Genomic DNA, 19,200 nt, shown 5'->3' with positions numbered 1-19,200 from the left:
TGGGGAATGGAGAGGAGCCTCTCTGTGCTACCATTTCAGACCCGCCAAGAGCAACAACCTAGTTAGTACCCCAGGAGTACAGAACTCAGTAGTATGGCTTTGTTGATCAGTGATGACTAGCAGAGATATGATTACTTCTGAATGTAAGTCTGCACCTGCAAGCAGGGTTTGATAAATCCCTCAGTCAGCAAATCCCCTCAAAGCCAGGGCAAGATATAAATAAAATTCTGTACTAGAAATGATAGCAATTTACTGAAAGTTCCTGTATACCAATAACCATGCCCAGTGTTTTAGGGAAACTATTTTATCTAATCTCCAACCTTACTGGGTAATTATTATTCCAATTTTACAGATCAAGAAATTGGACTCAATAGTTAAGTAACTTAGCCAAAGATGAACACTCTGTGCATAGGACTTCTGGGAGAGGAATGCTTGATACCACTTAGTGTAGCTCTAGCATGAATCAGCAAATCTTTTCTGTAAAGAACAAAATGGTAAATCTTCCAGGTTCTGTGGGTCAGATGGCGTCTGTTGCAACTACTTAACTCTGCGGCTGTGGCATGAAAGCAGCCATGGATCATGTATAAACAAATGGGTGTGGCTGTGTCCCAGTCAAAGTTTATTTAGGAAAATAGGAGGCCCTGGCTGGATTTGTCCCACCAGCTGTAGTCTTCTGACCCCTGCTCTGGAGGTAGGGATGATATGGGAAAAAGGAACATGGTAGTGCGCTCACTGGCTTGTCCATCTATCCTACCTGACATGTGCACGTGTGTGTTCATTTTACCTGGAGGACTGTGATCCCCCTCGCCTGGACAGTCCTAGTTCCTTCAGGAAGGCAGTACTTGGAGGAACAAATATTAGTATGTCCAGCACTATTTGCCAATATTCAAAAAGAAATGAAACTATGAGCAAAATATAGATCTGCTCTATATTTTGTCTGCTCCCCTAAATATCCCTAAAGGACTTTCAATGGATACCCCAGATGATAAAACAAAGGCAGTTTTAACCTACAAAATCCGAGATTTCCTGTTTTCCCCCTCAGGTTTCTCATTCCAGGCCTGCTGTGGGCTCTCCGGAGTGGTGGCTACCTGTGAGGAGGGAAATGGCATCTTGCCCTGGGAGTGAGCTGACCCTGTGCCCTCTGACCCATTGTTTGTAACAGACTTTATAATCCTTGGATCAGTGGGTCTATGAAAAGGCTGAGTGGCTTAGGCCCAGCTCGCTGCCTGACACAGCAGAGTAGAGCTGGTCTGTTTCCTTAGGAGATAAGTGGGTCTTTAGGGTTCTCCATGCCTTAAAGGAACCAGCATCTCATTTTACATTTCAAGATGCTGTGGCTGCTGTATCTGCCACAGTGACCCCTACTCAAGGAAGCCCTTTTTTTTTTCCAGACCCACTCTACGTCGCCTGCGCCCAGAAGAAATGTTTGAAACATGGGTAAGAAAGAGGCAAATTCTCTTTGCCTTGTAGAGATGAGTATAGTCCCCAAGAGCAGTGCTTCTTAGATTAAGTCCCTAAACTCAAACCAAGGTTTATTTGGCTGAGGTGGATGTCTAGGTGAGTATTTGAAACATGGACAGTTTGGGTACGAGGGCTCATAACTGTAATCCCAGCACTTTGGGAGGTTGGGGTAGGGGATCACTTGAGTTCAGGTGTCCAAGAGCAGCCTGGGCAACATAGCAAAACCCTATCTATCTCTACAAAATATACAAAAAGTAACCGAGCATGGTGGCACGTGCCTGGAGTTACAGCTACTTGGGAGGCTGAGGCAGGAGAATTGCTTGAGCCTGGGAGGTCAAGGCTGCAGTGAATTGTGATCATGGTGCTGCACTCCAGCCTGGGCAACAGAGCGAGACACTGTTTTAAACAAAACAAAACAAAACAAAAAACAAAACAAGACAAAAACATGGACAACATCATGCTCAATTAAAACACAGTTCTTGATGGATCAATCTAAGCCTCTTTGGTACTACTCACTAGGCAAAATCGCTCTTAGTTCATTTCCCACAGTGACTATAGCTTCTGTTCATTGACCACCAGAGCCGCACAGTAACACAGCGGAAGGGACTCAGGCTACAAAGTCATAGAGACTTGGGTTCAGGTCCAGAATCTGCCACCTAGTAGCTTTGTGTCCTACGTCAAGTCATGTGGCCTTTCTGAGCTCTTCTAAATTTCCTTATCTAGAGTTGGGACTTTTTATAAGGATGAATGATATGAAGAGTTCAGAATATGGTAGATGTTTTTAAAAATATCAACTGAAGGTACTGGCAAGCAGCTGAGCCAACTTGTCCTCTAGGTCTGTGTCATGGATAATATGTCAGGCAGCTCAAATAGTGTTAGATGGAGGGCCTTGGAGATAAACCCCCAACCCACACCTCAACTTTGTACAGAATTTCATAAATAACAAAGGCTGTGGAGCATTTTTCAAAGCGTTTCATGCATCCTTTTATTTGGATCTTCCAATAGCTCTAGAAAGTGATGTAGAAGAAGTATTATTAATTAGTTGGTCATAGGGGGCACACCTGTAGTCCCAGCTAGTTGGAAAGTTGAGGTGGGAGAATTGTTTGAGCACAGGAGCTTGAGGCTTCAGTGGGCCATGATAATGCCACTGCACTCCAGCCTGGGCAACACAGCAAGATTCTGTCCCCCCAAACAAACAAAAACCAAGTACTATTTCAGCCCCATCTTACATAGTCAGAAACTGGTGCTCATACAGATTAATCACTAAAGGACACATAACTAATAACCATTAGTTGTTGGAACTTAAATACAGGCCATCTGGAGCCAAACCTGGTGTTCTCTGCAGAATGCCTCCCCGGAGTGACTATATCCCCACAAGGGGCCATTTGGGGTGAGGGATGGGGAGGAGGAGAGATGAATTAACACGGAAGTATTTATCTATTTAATTCTTTGAAGTGATGGATGAACAGAACCAGGGAGTAACTTGACATTGTTTTACTGGTCTGTAACTTACTTGGATGTTTGAAGGTAAAGCAAACATTTCACAAGATACCAAAGGGTAAATAATACAATCCAGAGGAGTGGACTATTTAATAACAACTCAGCACAATAGAAACAAACTTTCCTAACATTTAAAGCTTTCAAAGATATTAAAACAGTCTTATCGCTAGGCATAGTGACTCACGCCTGTAATCTCAGCACTTTGGGAGGCCAAGGTGGGCAGATCACTTGACGTCAGGAGTTCGAGACCAGCCTGGCCAACATGGTGAAACCCCATTCCTACCAAAAAATACAAAAATTAACTGAGTGTGGTGGCAGGCGCCTGTAGTCCCAGCTACTTGGGAGGCCGACGTAAGAGAATCACTTTCACCTGGGAGGCAGAGGTTGCAGTTAGCTGTGATTGCACCACTGCACTCCAGCCTGGGCAACAGAGTGAGACCCTGTCTCAAAAAAAGAGTCTTATTAATATATTTTAAAATGGTAATAGCAAAAAGGTATAATAGTGCTTTAAAATAATATATTTTTTTTAAAAATCGTTTTTACTTTTTACCCTAAAATAATTTCAGATGTACAAAAGTAGTGCAAAGAACTTCATTATCTCTTCACCCAGATCTCCCAAATGTTAACATTTTACGATGCCTTCTATCTACGCAGATACATAGAGAGATAGATGATAGATAGATAGACAGAGAGAGAGAGAGAGAGAGAGAGAGAGAGACTTATCAAAATCAGGAAATTAACACTGATATAATAAGTCTACTACCATTATTCAGATTGGCCAGTTGTCCCACCAATGTCCTTTACTGCAAAAGAAAAACATCTCTGTTTCCTGGCCCAGGATCCAATCCAGGATCCCACACTTGCATTTGCCTATGTTTCTTTTTCTTTTTCTTTTCTTTTTATTTTTTTTGAGACAGATTCTCCCTCTGTCACCCAGGCTGGAGTATAGTGGCTCCATCTTGGCTCACTGCAGCCTCTGCCTCCCAGGTTCATGTGATTCTCCTCCCTCAGCCTCCCGAGTAGCTGGGATTACAGGTGCACACCACCATGCCTGGCTAATTTTTGTGTTTTTAGTAGAGACAGGGTTTCACCATGTTGGTCAGGCTGGTCTTGAACTGCTGACCTCAGGTGATCCTCCCTCCTCGGCCTCCCAAAGTGCTGGGATTACAGGCATGAGCCACCACGCCTGGCCTGCTTATGCTTCTTTAGTCACCTTTAATTTGGAACAGGGTCTTGGTCTTTGTCTTTCATGACACAAAATACCACTTTAAATTGAGAGTCATTATTGATGTTCTCTTCTGCTATGGCTTTATCTTCAGTTTTTTTCTTTTTATTGTCTTTATTCCTAAGAGGCACATCTCCATTACCTAGGTTCTAGGAAGGGAGGGAATATAAAACCATGGACCCCTTCTCCCAGGTCTTTCCTTCCTGTCACAGCAGTATCACACCCAAGACCATGGTGTTTTGTAGATGGGGAGCCTCTGTCCTCACATGTCCCACACTGCTGCAGAAATACTCCCTGTGGACACATTAGAGGCAGATGTTCAGACAGGAAGTTCAGTGTCTGGTTTCATTGGAACTCACTCTCTCCTTTCTTTTCATTTAATGAATAAGATAAAATACAGCCTTTTGCAATAATATAAAATAATGGTGATGGCTCCTATTTCCCACATTAGTGCATATTGAATTGTTCTCTACTTGGGGAAGGGCAGTGCATTGAATTTAACCAGGTAGAGAAAAGGGCAACTGAAATGGTTTATTCCTTCCCTCCCCATTCTGGAAAAGCCTCATGACTTACCCAGGAGCCCTAACCAGACCTAGTCAGCCCCTCATTCAAGTCTCCAACTAGAGAGGGAAGGCAGGACAGGCCCCTCCAGTGTCACCTTTGTTTCCTTGAAAGGGAGAAACAGAAATCAGTGCATCCAAAGGACCTCTGAGGAGCCACTTTCCATACCTCCTGCTCTACCTGTGCCCCCTGGCAGGTCACTGCTCTGAAGAGTGGCATCTCTGTGGGCCACATGGCCACAGCAACTTAAACCACAGATGTGGCTGTGGAAAGTGACCAGCTAGTGAACTTCAAAGGCTTTGTCTTTGGCCAGGCAACTTGGCTCATGTCTGTAGTCCCAGCACTTTGGGAGGCTGAGGTGGGCAAATCGCTTGAGTCAAGGAATTCAAGACCAGCCTGGGCAACACAGCAAAACTCCGTCTCTGCAAAAAATACAAAAATTAGCTGGGTGTGGTGGTGCGTGCCAATAATCCCAGCTATTTGAGAGGCTGAGGCAGGAGGATCCCTTGAGCCTGGGAGGCAGAGGCTGCTGTGAGCCGAGATGTGCCATTGCACTCCAACCTGGGAAACAGAGTGAAACCCCATTTCGAAAGAAAAAGAAAAGTCTTTATCTTCAACATCCACTTCCCCAGACACTGAGAAGTATTTAAATAAGATGGGAAAGCCAGCTAGGACTAAAACAACTATTGATCTTTCTCTCTCTCTAATTGTGCAGGTTTTTTAAGATGCAGACCATAGAAAACACATCACATATGATTACTAAAGAAACTGGTGCCTGGTAATATTTGCTGTGTGTACCTTGGAAAGCTATTTATTTATTTTAAATACTCAAAGAATGTCAAGCTGTCAAAAAGAGACCCAGTGCTGATCTGTCATTCCCCTTGGAGACCTCACCCTCCATCTAGCCAAGTGGCCCGCTAGAGTCCTGGGGAACTGCCCACAGGGAAGGAGAGTCAGCAGTTTCTTCTAAAAGAAGCTTCCCTCTATTGCAACAGCAAAATACTTTCAAGATGGGGTCAGAGACCCCCAGACAGGCATCTAGGTCACTCCATTGCACCTTAAATAGGGAGCCTGCTTATTTTAACCACATTTTTTCTTTGCATCTCTTCATTCAACATGAGAACAAATATTCAACAGAGACTGGAAGGAAACTGAGTAAAATATTAAGTGGTGATGTAGGCGGTTGGTAGGTAATTGATACACATAGTTTCTTCTTGGTATACCTAATATTTTCTAATTTAATTTTCTTCAGTGAGTAAGGTTTTTTTTTTTTTTTTTTTTTTTTTTTTTTGAGATGGAGTCTTGCTCTGTCGCCCAGGCTGGAGTGCAGTGGCGCGATCTCAGCTCACTGCAAGCTCCGTCTCCCGGGTTCATGCCATCCTCCTGCCTCAGCCTCCCGTGTAGCTGGGACTACAGGCGCCTACCACCGCACCCAGCTAATTTTTTGTATTTTTAGTAGAGATGAGGTTTCACCGTGTTAGCCAGGATGGTCTCAATCTCCTGACCTCGTGATCTGCCCGTCTCGGCCTCCCAAAGTGCTGGGATTACAGGCGTGAGCCACCTCGCCCGGCCTCAGTGAGTAAGGTTTTTATTGCCATACTCCTTTTTTGAGTCTAGGCATTAAAAAGAACCCCTGTGCTAAGCAATGAGGTTATAAAAATGAACATTGCTGTCCTGTCCTTAGGAGCTCAGGTTGAGTAGATGAAACAGTCTCAAGACATATAACGCCAACCCAGTATGCTCACTGCTGCAACAGAGGGACATACAAAGTGCTGGGGGATCCAAAGGAAGGGATTCACTGAAGTTACTCCAAAATCTCCAGTTCTTTGGGAAATCTTGCACTCAGTTACTTTACATGCAGGCCTCTTTCCAGCCTCTTTCAACTTAAGAGCCATTGATCCAAGTTTGCAACATCTTCTGCAAACCCTGCAGGGGGGCAATAAATTCATGGAGCCTGTTCTGCTGGTGGTGGTGAGAAAGAAAGAGTACAGGTTCTGTGGTCTGAATGTTTGTGTCCCCCCACAAATTCATACATTGGAAGCATAGCCCCCAAGGTAAGGGTGTGAGGAGATGGGGCCTTTGGGAAGTGATTAGGTTTTGAGGGCTCAACCCTCATGTTGGGATTAGTGCCCTGATTAAAGAGGCCCCAGAGAGCTAGCTGGTCCCTTCCACTGTGAGGATACAGCATGAAGATAGGCAGTGTTTCTGAGACAGAAAGCAGGCCTCGCCGGACACCGAATCTGCCAGTGCCTTGACTTCCCAGCCTCCATAACAGTGAGAAATACATTTCTGTGGTTTATAAGCTACCCAGTTTTTGATATGTTGTTATAGCAGCTTGAATGGACCAAGACAGTGGGCTTTGGGGCCAGACAGAATTGGCTTGAATCCCCCTTCTGTCACTAGTAGTTCTGTGGCCTTAGGTAAGTCACTTCGATTCTTCAAGCATTCAATAAGAGTAAGTCTTTCTTAGGAGATTTTGAGATAATGTTCTTACAAAGTAAGTACGGAAAAAATAGCAAATAGCAGATATTGTTGCCACTTTAATAATTGTTATTTTAAGGCATAACCCCTTCTTTCAGTGAGCTTGCCATCTAGTTGAGGAGGGAAGATTCATGCAATTGAAAACGGAATTTCCAAGACAATGTAACCTAAAGACCAAAAGAGAGATCTGAGTAGCAAAGGCTGTGGGATTCAGAGAAGCCCTGGGGGTTCCCAGCCCTGAGATCAGCATAGCTCTTCCTCCCTGTGCAAGCTGGGTTCTCACTGAGTAACCCCGACTTGCCGGTTTGCCCTTGGGTTCCTACTCTGTGAGTTTATTACTTGAAAATGCCTGGCACCTAGGGCTGGCCTGCTTCCTTGTAGATGTGGCATACAGGTCTGCGTGCTGAATCTTTGTGACGCACACAGAGACAGGCTTTTTCCCTTAGTGACAGTGCTCCCTCCAGGGGCCATCTTGGGTCTGGGGAGTGACAGCCATATTATGAGCAGCCTCCTAGAAAACAAATATGGATTCTTAATTCTAAAGCCAATTTCCAAATGCGTTCTAGCAGGGCACACAGAGATGAAGCCCGCTTCACAGAGTTAACAGCGCTCACTCCCATCTGATGGCAGGAGACAGAGACACAGGCTAGCCTAATGAGAACGGATCGGGATATTCTGTCTGGCGATAATAGCAAATGTAAAACAGTGAAACCTCGGACTCCCCTTCTGCTTGCTGTCGGATTTGTGTGATAAGCCGGCACACACAGGCACACACATGCGTATATCTGTAAAATTAAATTCCCCGGAGAATCTGACCAAGGCAATGCCCACTCTCTTGTTTTTAATAATAATATTTTCCGTTTAATCTTTCTTAGAATTTGTGGAAGTTTTGTCCATTCCAAACTCAAAGGAAAAAAATTAGCATTTAGATAGGATTGCACCAGCATTAAAATCAATTGAAATGGAAACAGAGATCACGGGAAGGTTGAGACGCCTGGAGGTTTCTCCATAGGATGATTCTGATATGACATTCCGAGTGCCCAAAGCATACCTCTCCCCAGGTCTCATCATCAGTATGCACTCAGCTTTGTCCCCAGGTGCCTCTTTCTCACACATATTCCTCTCCAAGTCTCCTGAGAATCACATTTGTGACAGCAGAGCCGCTTCCAAGCTCCAGCTCCTCTTTCTCCAGAAATAATCATTGCAAAGGAGACACAAGGCATAGGGTCCTTGCTGTCCAGGGTGTAGAGACATGAAATGCCCCTCGTTTGCCCCATAGACTTAAAATACTCTCTTTAGGTTCTTCTTCCTGCCCCTGCCCCCACAGCTATACCCACTTTTCTCAGTCACACACCCTCAACTTTCCCTACACTCAAATTCCAGACAATTCCTGCAGCCTCAGAAATGTGTTGGAGGCCTATACTGACTGGGCAAGGACTTCAAGGAAGTCACCTAGAGGTCACAGACAGCAAAGTGTCCCCTACACACTACATGGATTCCATAGGCAGGGACCTAACAGGGAAGCTGAACCGTTGTCTGTGATTCTTGTGTGAACAACACCAGCCCACATCCTAATTGACCTCAATGATTCCTGTCTGCCATCCATTTGGGGATAGTTTCAGGATCTGTCCACAGCATTCAGAAGCCTGCATAATCTGGTGCATCACTGACTCTATCTGCCAGTGGTAAACTCTTGAAACAGAGACTGACAGCTGCTTCTACTGAGCTGCCTCTAGAGCCATTGTTGCCCTCAGATCTCCTCATAAACCAGACTCATGTTCTTTTTCATTTTGCCTTTTGCTGTTGCTCTCCCGGAACCACCAGACCACAGGAGTGAGGCTTATTTAGTGCTAATGTCTTACGTGTGGTTGGTATTTTCTTGTCTTGCAAACTCATTTATCTGAGTCCCTGGTCCAAACCCTATGCATTCCTGCCAGTTGCTCCTCAGCATGCCTTCCTTAATGTGAGCCCCACTCTACTCCTCTGTGCCTCTGTGTTCATCCCCGCTTCCACACTTCTCCCTACCTCTCCTGTTTCCATTCCAGCTTCTGAGTCTCTGTCCCAGGCTCAGTCCTTTGTATCCCTCCAGCTGGAAGTGTAACTTTTGATTCTTTTCTCATACAGGAAGATGATTTGAATGGGATCCACATTGTGGCCTTTGCAGAGAAGAGTGACCCAGGTAGGAAATTTTCAATCTGCTCTTTTACAACTTTAGCAAGAACCGATTTCTCACCTTTGTCAGCCCTCACCTTTCTCTTCTCTCACGTCCCATCCACAATGCAACTGCAATATATTGGGCACCCCCTGGTGGCACCCATTAAGTATGAGTTTGTTTTCAATTGTGCACATGGCTAAGAGAAGAAAAGATGTCAACAAATCAGAATGTTATAGACTACCAGGTTCCTACACCGCTGCACAGCAATGGATCAATACACTGAGTCAGTGGGATTTGCAGCAGAGAAAGAGTTTAATAATCGCAAGGTTGCCAAATGGGTAAGAGGAGGGATTCTCAAGCCACAAATCCAATTCTTCAAGGGGTTCTGGGCAAGGGTTTTTAAGAGGGTCATGGAAGGTGAGGGCCTGGAAAATTGGGGTCATCAATTGATCTGGGTAAGAGGATGAAATCATGAGGATGTGGAAACTGCATTCTTCCATAAGTCAGCTCCTTGCTCAGCCTTTTAGACCAGCTGATGTCAGTAGTTTTATTGGTATGCAGAACCTAAAAGAGAAACTCAAATGGAAATCTTATTGTATTAGTCAGTTCTCACATTGCTATAAAGAAATACCAGAGACATGGTAATTTATAAAGAAAAGAGGCTTCATTGGCTCACAGTTCTTCAGGTTGTACAGGAAACAGGGCAGTATCTGCTTCTGGGGAGGCTTCAGGGAGCTTTTACTCATGGCAGAAGGCAAAGCAGGAGCAGACATCTCACATGGCAGGAGCAGGACCAAGGTGGTGGGGAGGCGCCACACACTTTTATATAACCATATCTTGTGAGAACTCACACCAAGCGGGGCATAGTGTTAAACCATAAGAAACCACCCCCATGATCCAACCATCTTCCACTAGGCCCCACCTCCAGTATTGGGGATTACATTTGAACAGGAGATTTGGGTGGGGAACACAGATCCAAACCATATCACTTTTAATCTCACCATGTCTTAAATTTCATCTATGGAACAGAGAAGGGACAACAAGTCTTGTGACAAGGGCTACATTATCCTGGGGTAGTACACAGTGACCAAAAGTGGCCAGAGGGCAAGCCAGCTTCACAATGGCTGCTGATGGTGTGGGAAGCCTAGTGGGATTTTATTTTTTTCTCCAATTGATTTTATAAAATGCTTTTGGAGATGCTTTCAAGAACCTCAAACATTCTGCTTTGCTGCCCAAACATAGAAAGGTACACTGGGCACTGCGGAGGATATTAAAACATACCAGCTTTACAGGGTGTGTGTGTGCTTGTGTGTGTGTGTGTGCATGTGTGAACTTCTGTTCATATTAAAAGAGTATTTACCAATTTTGCCATCGAGCCTATATCAACCACAGTTCTACCTGAAAATAGGATAAATGTATACTTTGATCCATAAAGTATTGTCTGTGCTTAGGAAATGAAGTAGGAAACATTCCCCTAAATAATGAGAACTGGGGAAAATGAGCAGCTTATTTTAAAAGTGCAAGAGGACCCTGTAAATGAATGGGTAACTTTGTTTGTGGAACTTGGACAACTTTTCTCTGGTTTCACTCTTTTCAACACCAGTGGAGAGTGAAGTGCAGGCAAATTAATTTTGCAGGTAGCAATTTCCTATGGCAGTACTCTGTGAGATAGAGAGTCCCCAAAAGAAAGTGGAAGCACAGATTCTGAAGTGCATTTTGGAAACCCTGAGACAACCCAGAATGTAACCAAAGACAAGGGAATGTAGACATCATGGTACTTGCTGGGGACCTCAGTCTCTTATATACTCATAGGGAGAGATTTAGAGATGGTTCCACTGGACAGATCAGGAAACAGCCATTTGGAGAAGTTAAAAAAAAAGAAAACTGCCCAAGAGAACACAGTTAGTGGTAGATCATCAAGGGTGAACAGATCGCCTTGTTCATCAATATATAGCTGATTCTTGCACAATGTCTTGACACATGGTAGGTGCTCAATAAATATTTGTCTGGCAGATGATTAGAGAGTTAGATGACCAAACAAGACCGAGCCCCAAACTCTTCACTGGCAGACCAGCTTTTCCTTCCCTTTTTTGGCAATACACTAATAGCCTCCATAGCTTCTTATAGAGTGAAACCCACATTTTTTATCATATAATTTGTGAAATCAAGATATAATCCATATACCATAATAGTAACCTTTTTAAAGTAAAGATTTCAGTGGTTTTTAGTACATTCACAAAGTTGTGCAAACATAATCAGTATCTAATTCTAGAATATTTTGAAAAACAGCCATTAGCAGTCACTCCCATTTCCCTCTCACCCACCTCTGCAGGCAGGAATTAGTTATGATCTCTACAATTTGCCTATTCTGGACATTTCATATAAATGGAATCATTTACTATGTAGCCTTTTGTGTGTGACATCTTTGACTTAGCATGATGTTTTCAAGGTGTCCCAATGATATTGCACATATTCCTTTTAAGGGCCGAATCATATTCCATTGTATCAAAACCAAATTTATGTTCTGAATTATCTGAGCACTCTCTTGGCTTTTTTCATTTTTCAGCATGATCTAGCCCTTGTCTCCACCCCCTCAAAAAAAAGCCAGTGTGGTTTCAGTGGGTTTTCCACAGATTCTGGCCACCACTCTGCCCCAGAGGAGCAAATAGCAAAGGAAGCCAATTGCCTAAGGTTTACAAACTATAATCAAACAGAATTGGATCCCTGGTGTTATGTGAACAGAGATGCAGTTGCCATAGGCAGCAGCCTGCTGGCCAGACTCCAGAGGGCTCCTTCCCCACCTCACCTGCCCCCTTCCAGGATTGTGGGGAAGCCTGTCTGGCTCTTTGGAACAATAGAACAAAGAGGCCTCCCTGAAGTTGCAGGAACCTGTTTGACCGAGATTGCTGCTGTAATGAATCAAGCTCCAGAAACTACTTCCACCTCCTCCCTGCACAAATATCCCTGGGCCTGAAGCTGTGTCTTTCCCCAAAAGAGCCCAAGCTGGGGCTTGTACTGGGAAGCTGTAAGCACGCACTGAGGTGAGGGGAGGGGGAGGGGGAGGGGTAGGAGCTCTGGAAGCATCTTCTGTGAGCGAGGGCCTTGCCACTCCGGGTTGGGAAAGGGGAAGAACTGTCTGTGAAAGTCCCTGACTCTGAATTTGTGGTTAATCAGTGATTTACCTGCAGAGCACTGGTGTGTAACCTGGGGCAATGGGCCTGACTGCAGGACTAGGAATTTCATTCCTGCAAAACAGTCCCTCTGCATTCCTTTGTTCTTGCTAACAAGTTAGACATGGCCTTTCGCCCCAGCCAAACACCTACCCCACCAACGCAGGGAAGAAGATCATACATTCAGGAAAATAATACAGTTCTTCTTAAAGAGCTAACATCATTGAGGAACTGTGCTAGGAGCTTTATGTGGATGACCTTATTTAGCACCTAAAGCCACTCTGTAATATGTGCCTGATGATCATTATTCTGGTGTCAGATGAGGAACGTGAGCTTTAGAGGTTAAATAAGTTGCCCAAATCACTCACTGTACCTAAGCCAAGATTCAAATTCAAGCAGGCTGTCTTGACCTCTAAATACATCATGACTATGAGGGAGATGATGGTGATTGTCACTTACTGTGTACTTATACGTACACAAGAACCCCATGAGGAAGGCATTATTTTTATTACAACTGAGGAAGCTGAGGCTGAGAGAGCTTACCTCACTGGGAAGCATAAAGTTGGAATGACGCTGAGGACGTCTGGCTTCCCAGCCCACACCCTTAACCACAAGGCCCTGCCATAGAGTTATATGAAGTCGTCAGGGTAGCAACTCTGAGTGGCATGTAAGTCTGTAGCAGGGCCTGTGCTAAGTGATCATTTGGTCCTCCTTCCTGCCTCTCTATTGCCCTTCACCATCTTCTCCACCTCCAATGTTTGAAAGACAAGAAAACAGAGACCCAGGGCAATGCAATGGCATGTTTGAAATCACACGGTTATAGGAATAGTGGAAAATCAAGCTTAGATTTCCCAAGGGCCCCTCCTGTGCACAGTCCACCCTATCACACCAACTCCAAACAATGCCCCAGCCAGTGCAGGCTCTGAGCATGTGCAGTGCTGCCTCATGTACTGGGGAAGGGGGCACGAGCAGGCAGAGCAGGGGGAGGTGAGAAGAGCGCAAAACCACCTGGAAGCTTGAGAGCCTAGTCAGGGAATAAAAGTCCGGCTTCCTCCCACTGTCCAGGTTTGGGATCTAAGATTATACAGCAGCAACAACCACACGTCCCAGCGATCCAGCTGCCCCAACCACTTTCTTCTCCCAACAGTTCTGACATGACCCTCACGGCCAAGAACTTGAGTTCACCCCTTGTAGAAAGCTGAGGGCAGGCAGCAACCCTGTACTCTCACCCCCACCTGCCAGGAGGCAGGGTCTGCTCTCCTGGCCCTAGAGCCTAATCGCTGGATCTCTCCTGCTGTACTCATCCCGTGCCCTCAGGCAGGCCTGGCTGGGAAGGGCATTTCCTAGCCCTGCGCTCTTGCCCATTGCCTGGTGGTGCTGCCAGTCTTCCTCCAGCTCCTGCGCTCAAAGCGCCCGCCAGAGCCGCTCGTCTGACAGGTTTGAAAATGAACGACTCTCTTCCTCACCACTCCTAGATGTGTCTGTGTCAGGCTGACATCTTCTTTATAACATGTGATGAAAGGTTTGCAAAGCGGCATTTCTACATGAGTGCATGCTGGATGGATATCCTCAAAGGGCACTGGGAATATTAGCGCTAACAAGGTTAGCTGGAAATGCAAGGACAGGCTGCTGTCTGCGCATGTGGAACAGAATTAGTGACAGGCCCTGGAAAGAATGTCTCCAAGCTCTGTTCCATCTAAGCTTCCACTGCTTCAGGTTCCTGTAAAAATCTTTTTGAGACCATTGTCTCAAGTAGGACCACTAACTGCCTCTTTGAGCTTTTGATTTTAAATTTGGTTTATCAAATGTAACATTTGGTTCTTTCTTTCTTTCTTTCTTTCTTTCTTTCTTTCTTTCTTTCTTTCTTTCTTTCTTTCTTTCTTTCTTTCTTTCTTTCTTTTTCTTTTTCTTTTCCTTCTTTTTTTTTTTTTTTGAGACAGAGTCTCCCTCAATTGCCCAGGCTGCAGTGCAGTGGCACCATCTCTGCTCACTGCAACCTCCACCTCCCGGGTTCAAGTGATTCTCCTGCCTCAGCCTCTCGAGTAGCTGGGATTAGAGGCATGGGCCACCACACCTGGCTAAGTTTTGTATTTTCAGTAGCCTCCCAAAGTGCTGGGATTATGGGCGTGAGCCACTGTGCCTGGCCTGGTTCTTGCTATGTGTTGAATGTTATTCCAAGCACTTAACAAGTATCAACATATTTAACCTTCGCAACAACCCAACGTGTTAGGTGCTGTTTTTATCATCTTCCCCGGTGTACAGATGAGAAAATACAGGGACGAAGAAGTTAAATAATGTCCCCAGCTCACATGGCTAATCAGTGATAGAACTGGGATTCAAACCTAGCAGTCCAGCCCCAAGTCTGGGCTCTGTAACAACCAGCTTAAGCTTCTCTTCATGACAACACCGTGTCATTTGACTTTTTCACCAATTCCGGGATCTTAGGGCCAGAAGACAGGCAGAGAAAGAGGGCTGTGGTAAGGAGTGGTAGTGTATTCACATGTCTCAAGTGCCGTCTCACAGCCGTGGGGCCCAGACAATGTCCCCTGTCCTACGCGGATGTTTGACTCTCACGGGTGACTTCTTGGCAATTCCATCTTGTGAGAGGAGAGCTCCCTCTGAGGTTTCCCAAAGGGTCCAGTTCAGATGCTGGGCCGCTTTTTGAGAATTCCATACTTACTGAGTGAGCTCTGGCCTAGAGACCAACAAGGCCTTTCTGAGAGAGGACCTGTCCTATACACCCTTGTGTCTCAGCCCCTGGCTCTGGGCTTAAGATGTTGTGGGAACTCAAATTATACCTGCCTGATGAAAACAAACAAACAAACAAAACCCTTACACCTGTAATCCCAGCACTTTGGAATTGCAGGCAGGTGAATCACAAAGTCAGGAGTTCGAGACCAGCCTGGCCGACATAGTGAAACCCCGTCTCTACTAAAAATTCAAAACTTAGCTGGGCGTGGTGGCATATACCTGTAGTCCCACCTACTTGGGAGGCTGATGCAGGAGAATCATTTGAACCCAGGAGGCAGAGGTTGCAGTGAGCCAAGACCACACCATTGCACTCCAGCCTCAGTGACAGAGTGAGACTCCATCTCAAAAACAAAACAAAACAAAACAAACAAACAAAAACCCTTCCCGTCAATGAAGGATCAAAGTAGTGGAAAAAAAAAAAAAAAGCCTTAAAATGATTAAGAGTGTGATGGGGGTGGAGGAGAAAAAGGAAGAAGACAGAGGAAGTCTTTACGAGGCCCTTCTGCCTGAGTCTCCCTACACACTTTACCCAACCCACATGCTGAGAGCATCTCATTATATCAACATGCCTGAGAGGTCATGTGGCTGCTGTTCTCTCCACTTTCAGAGGAGGAGACGAAAGGGGAGCGGTTAAGCGACCTGTGCAAGGTCTTTAAACTCCAGACCCAGTGCCCTCTTTAGACACAACCTCTAAGCTCTGTGGTTCCAGCCCCGGCCGTTTATCTGTCCACCTGCCACATAAGTAAGGGCAGGACCCCACTCTAAGAGCTCGGCCCCCCCAAGCTCAGGCCTCTCTTCACAGGAGCAGAGACCCTGAGGCCCAGAACTTCCCACGGCATTGAGTCAGGAAGGGTCCCTTTCAGTGCCTTTGTGGAGTGAGCACAGCCAGCGTGCTGTGGGCCTGTTCGCTCCTAGGCCACTGCTTGGTCTGAGACACACGAGCCTCTGCCGAATGTGGCCTTGGCTCCTGACTTGGCTGTGCCTGGCCTGGGACCGGTCCCCTAGGGCTTGGTGAAGGCTCATTCCCATCAGTCCCTGCCAGGGAAACAGGAGAGGATAATCACCAGTTTCTCCTCCCACAAAGATGTGATTCCCAGAGGCCACTCGCTTGCCGTGGGAAACCTCCTGGTTCAACGTGCATCCCTTGGCTGTGGGTCATGGCCTCTCAGGACTCCAAGCCTGAGTGGCAGGAGAGGAGTTGCAGTTCTCACAGCTCCAGGTCTCTTTATTTACATCCATCTCTGAGACGCCAGTCCCACTCAGAGCCATCCCTGAGTTAGCCAACCCACCATACTGCAGCTGCTGGGAGGCGAGGGCTTGGCAGTGTGGTTTGAAGGAGGGGATGGGACTCTTCCATGGGAAGGTAGAGGCCAGCCCGCCAGCCCTGGCGCTGACCCCATGGACAGTTTCCTCAGAGTCCCAGCCCCTGCTTCCCTGATGTTGAAGCTTTCACAGTGGGCTTAAAAATCTCAAGCACAAACTCGAGGAAGGAAGATGGCAGCAACACTGGTAGGAGTGAGGAGACTTCAGAGGGTAGGAGACAGTGGAAGTGGCGCCAGACGTGCAGACTTAAGACCTGAGTTCAACTCCCAACTCTACCATTTGCTCCCGTGTGATGCTGGGCAAGTCATTTGCTCTCCTTGGGTCTTAATTCCATCCCCTTTAAAATGGAGATGATAAAATCTTCCTAACCTCCATCAAGATGAGTTGTAAAAATCAAATGCGAAAGTACTCAGTACCCAGTAAGTGTTCAATAGACACTCAGAAAATAAAGGCTGGAGCAGCGTGATTATAGACTTTCTGCATGTGGAGAACAATGTCCTGTGTCCCGGTTGAGCGTGGTGGCTTTCGCCTATAATCCCAGCACTCTGGGAGGCTGAGGTGGGAGTATCGCTTGAGCCCAGGAGTTCAAGACCAGCCTGGACAACACAGAGAGACTTCATCTTTACAAATAATAATTAAAAAATTAACTGCGTGGTGACGTGTGCCTCTGGTCCCAGCTACTTAGGAGGCTGAGATGGGAGAATCACTTGAGCCTGGGAAGTCAAGACTGCAGTGAGCCGTGGTTGCACCACTGCGTTTCAGCCTGGGGAACAGAGCGAGACTCCATCTCAAAACACAACAAAAAAGAACAATGTCTAGTGTCCATAAAGGAAGAAATTGGGGAGTAAACGTCATGTGTATAAAAGGAGATTTCAATTGGATGCAAGGATAAGATTCTTGGCTGTTACAATGATCAACTCTGTAGTCAGCCTTTAGCAATGTCGAAGGGTCTCAGTCCCGGAAATATTCAAAAGATACAAATGTTTTGAGGGGGGCTATTCACCTACCTGGATGTTTGGAATGTCTGGGTTGCCGGGGTCTCTTCTCATTTTGAGAACTGATGCTTTTCTGATGACTGCAGAGACTAGTCCTCTACTTGCTATGTCTAGATAACTATTAGCCTACACATCTCTGAATAGTATTTCCCCCTTTATCTCTATATACTTTTTTGAAGTATGGGCTATATTCCTTCTGAAACATGCATGACCACAGTCTTGAAAGGCCTCCAAGCCATGTTTACCACTGATAAAGGAAACATTTACTCATTTTAAACTCAGTCATTCATCCATGTAATTTTAACAGTGGACTAGTTCTTGCTTAACATTGAATTACTAAAGTGAAACGAGGCTTCCTACACCTGCCTTCCTGGTCAAAAAGGGAGGATCCACAGAGAACGTTTCTCTTTTCCAGGGGACCTGCCAGTTTTACAAAGAAACAGAGGCTCTCTTTGGAAAAAATTGAACTTGTAACTTACAATTTTAGCAACTGAATACATGTGAGACCAGGTTAGCTGCCTTAACTCACTTTCACAGATTAAAGAGAATCCATTTTAACAGGTCTGCACTCAAGGCTGGGGTCTGAAGAGGGGAGAGCCCTGGAGGCTCGTAAGCCTTTGATCAGGAATATCCATACAAGCTAATGCCTTAAAAGCAAAGGAATTAAACCTTTTCCTGACCCAGTTATCAAGGCAGGGTTCTCGTGGTCACACCAGCTGGCACAGCCATCCCTGAAGCCTTTGGTCACAGAATCAGCAACAGGAGCCGGAAGGAACTGCCCCACGCTGTACTGTCTTGTGATGTAGTTTTCTGTGGGCATATTCTCTACCACGTGGGTCCAAGACTGCCTCCACCCCACTCCCGGTGCCCAGATCACTGAACTTAATACCGATGTGGTAAATGAACAGAGGAACGGCCAGGCTTAGGGAGTTCCAGCTAGCTTCCTTGCCTTTGAATATAGAATGTCAGGTAACTTAAGTAAAATAATGGCTAAACCTTACTCTATGCCAGGCACTGTCCAAGTGCTGCAGGAAAACTGATTCATTTAACTCACAACTACCCAGTGAAGTAGATGCTATCATTGTCATCATCCCTGTTTTACAGATGAGGAGACAAACATTAAATAACTTGCTCTAAGTCACACTCTAAGGGTACATCCAGGACCTTGGCCAAGGTCATTTGGCCCCAGAGTCTGTGTGTTTAAGGGCTATGCTGGGTTGACTCCCTGAAGAATGGGCTCTGTTCTGTCATTAAAAGTATTCGGGGACACAGACATTGTCCATTACAGAGTTCATCACCCTGAACATCTGAAACCTGCCCTTGGATCTAGAGGAAACTTTTTCAGCTTTAATGTCAACCTTATTTATTAATTTATTCTGGGAATGGTTTTTGAGATTTCTTTGCTTCTCCATAGACACAAAGAATATTACAAAAATCTTTTTATTTTCTTGAAAATGGGCTTCAGGCCACACTTTTGACTTTGCTCATTTACATAAATACTACCATCCATTTGATTTTTCTTGCACAGTTCAGTTTTTCTTTTCGTCTCTTAACCTGCTCTAGAATGTCAAATAGGAA

The 19,200-nt window shown here is 45.5% G+C and overlaps 2 protein-coding genes across 5 annotated transcripts in view; both read left to right on the top strand.

Annotated features, from left to right (window-relative positions):
- Positions 1 to 19,200, top strand: part of NGF (nerve growth factor) — a 1,213,865-nt gene that overhangs the window by 781,921 nt on the left and 412,744 nt on the right. The gene's annotated exons all lie outside the window — the stretch shown is intronic.
- CASQ2 (calsequestrin 2) overlaps positions 1 to 19,200 on the top strand; it is a 69,537-nt gene that overhangs the window by 42,280 nt on the left and 8,057 nt on the right. For both annotated transcript variants that reach the window (XM_050748222.1, XM_050748221.1), the window contains 2 exons: positions 1,392 to 1,437; positions 9,353 to 9,407. In XM_050748222.1, coding sequence (XP_050604179.1) covers positions 1,392 to 1,437; positions 9,353 to 9,407 — 101 coding nt within the window. The remainder of the gene's footprint in view (positions 1 to 1,391; positions 1,438 to 9,352; positions 9,408 to 19,200) is intronic.

The sequence above is a fragment of the Macaca thibetana genome, chromosome 1 (genome assembly GCF_024542745.1).
Source record: "Macaca thibetana thibetana isolate TM-01 chromosome 1, ASM2454274v1, whole genome shotgun sequence".
Taxonomy (NCBI): Eukaryota; Metazoa; Chordata; class Mammalia; order Primates; family Cercopithecidae; genus Macaca; species Macaca thibetana.
The sequence above is the reverse complement of the archived record's forward strand: the minus strand, read 5'-3'. Positions and strand labels throughout refer to the sequence as shown.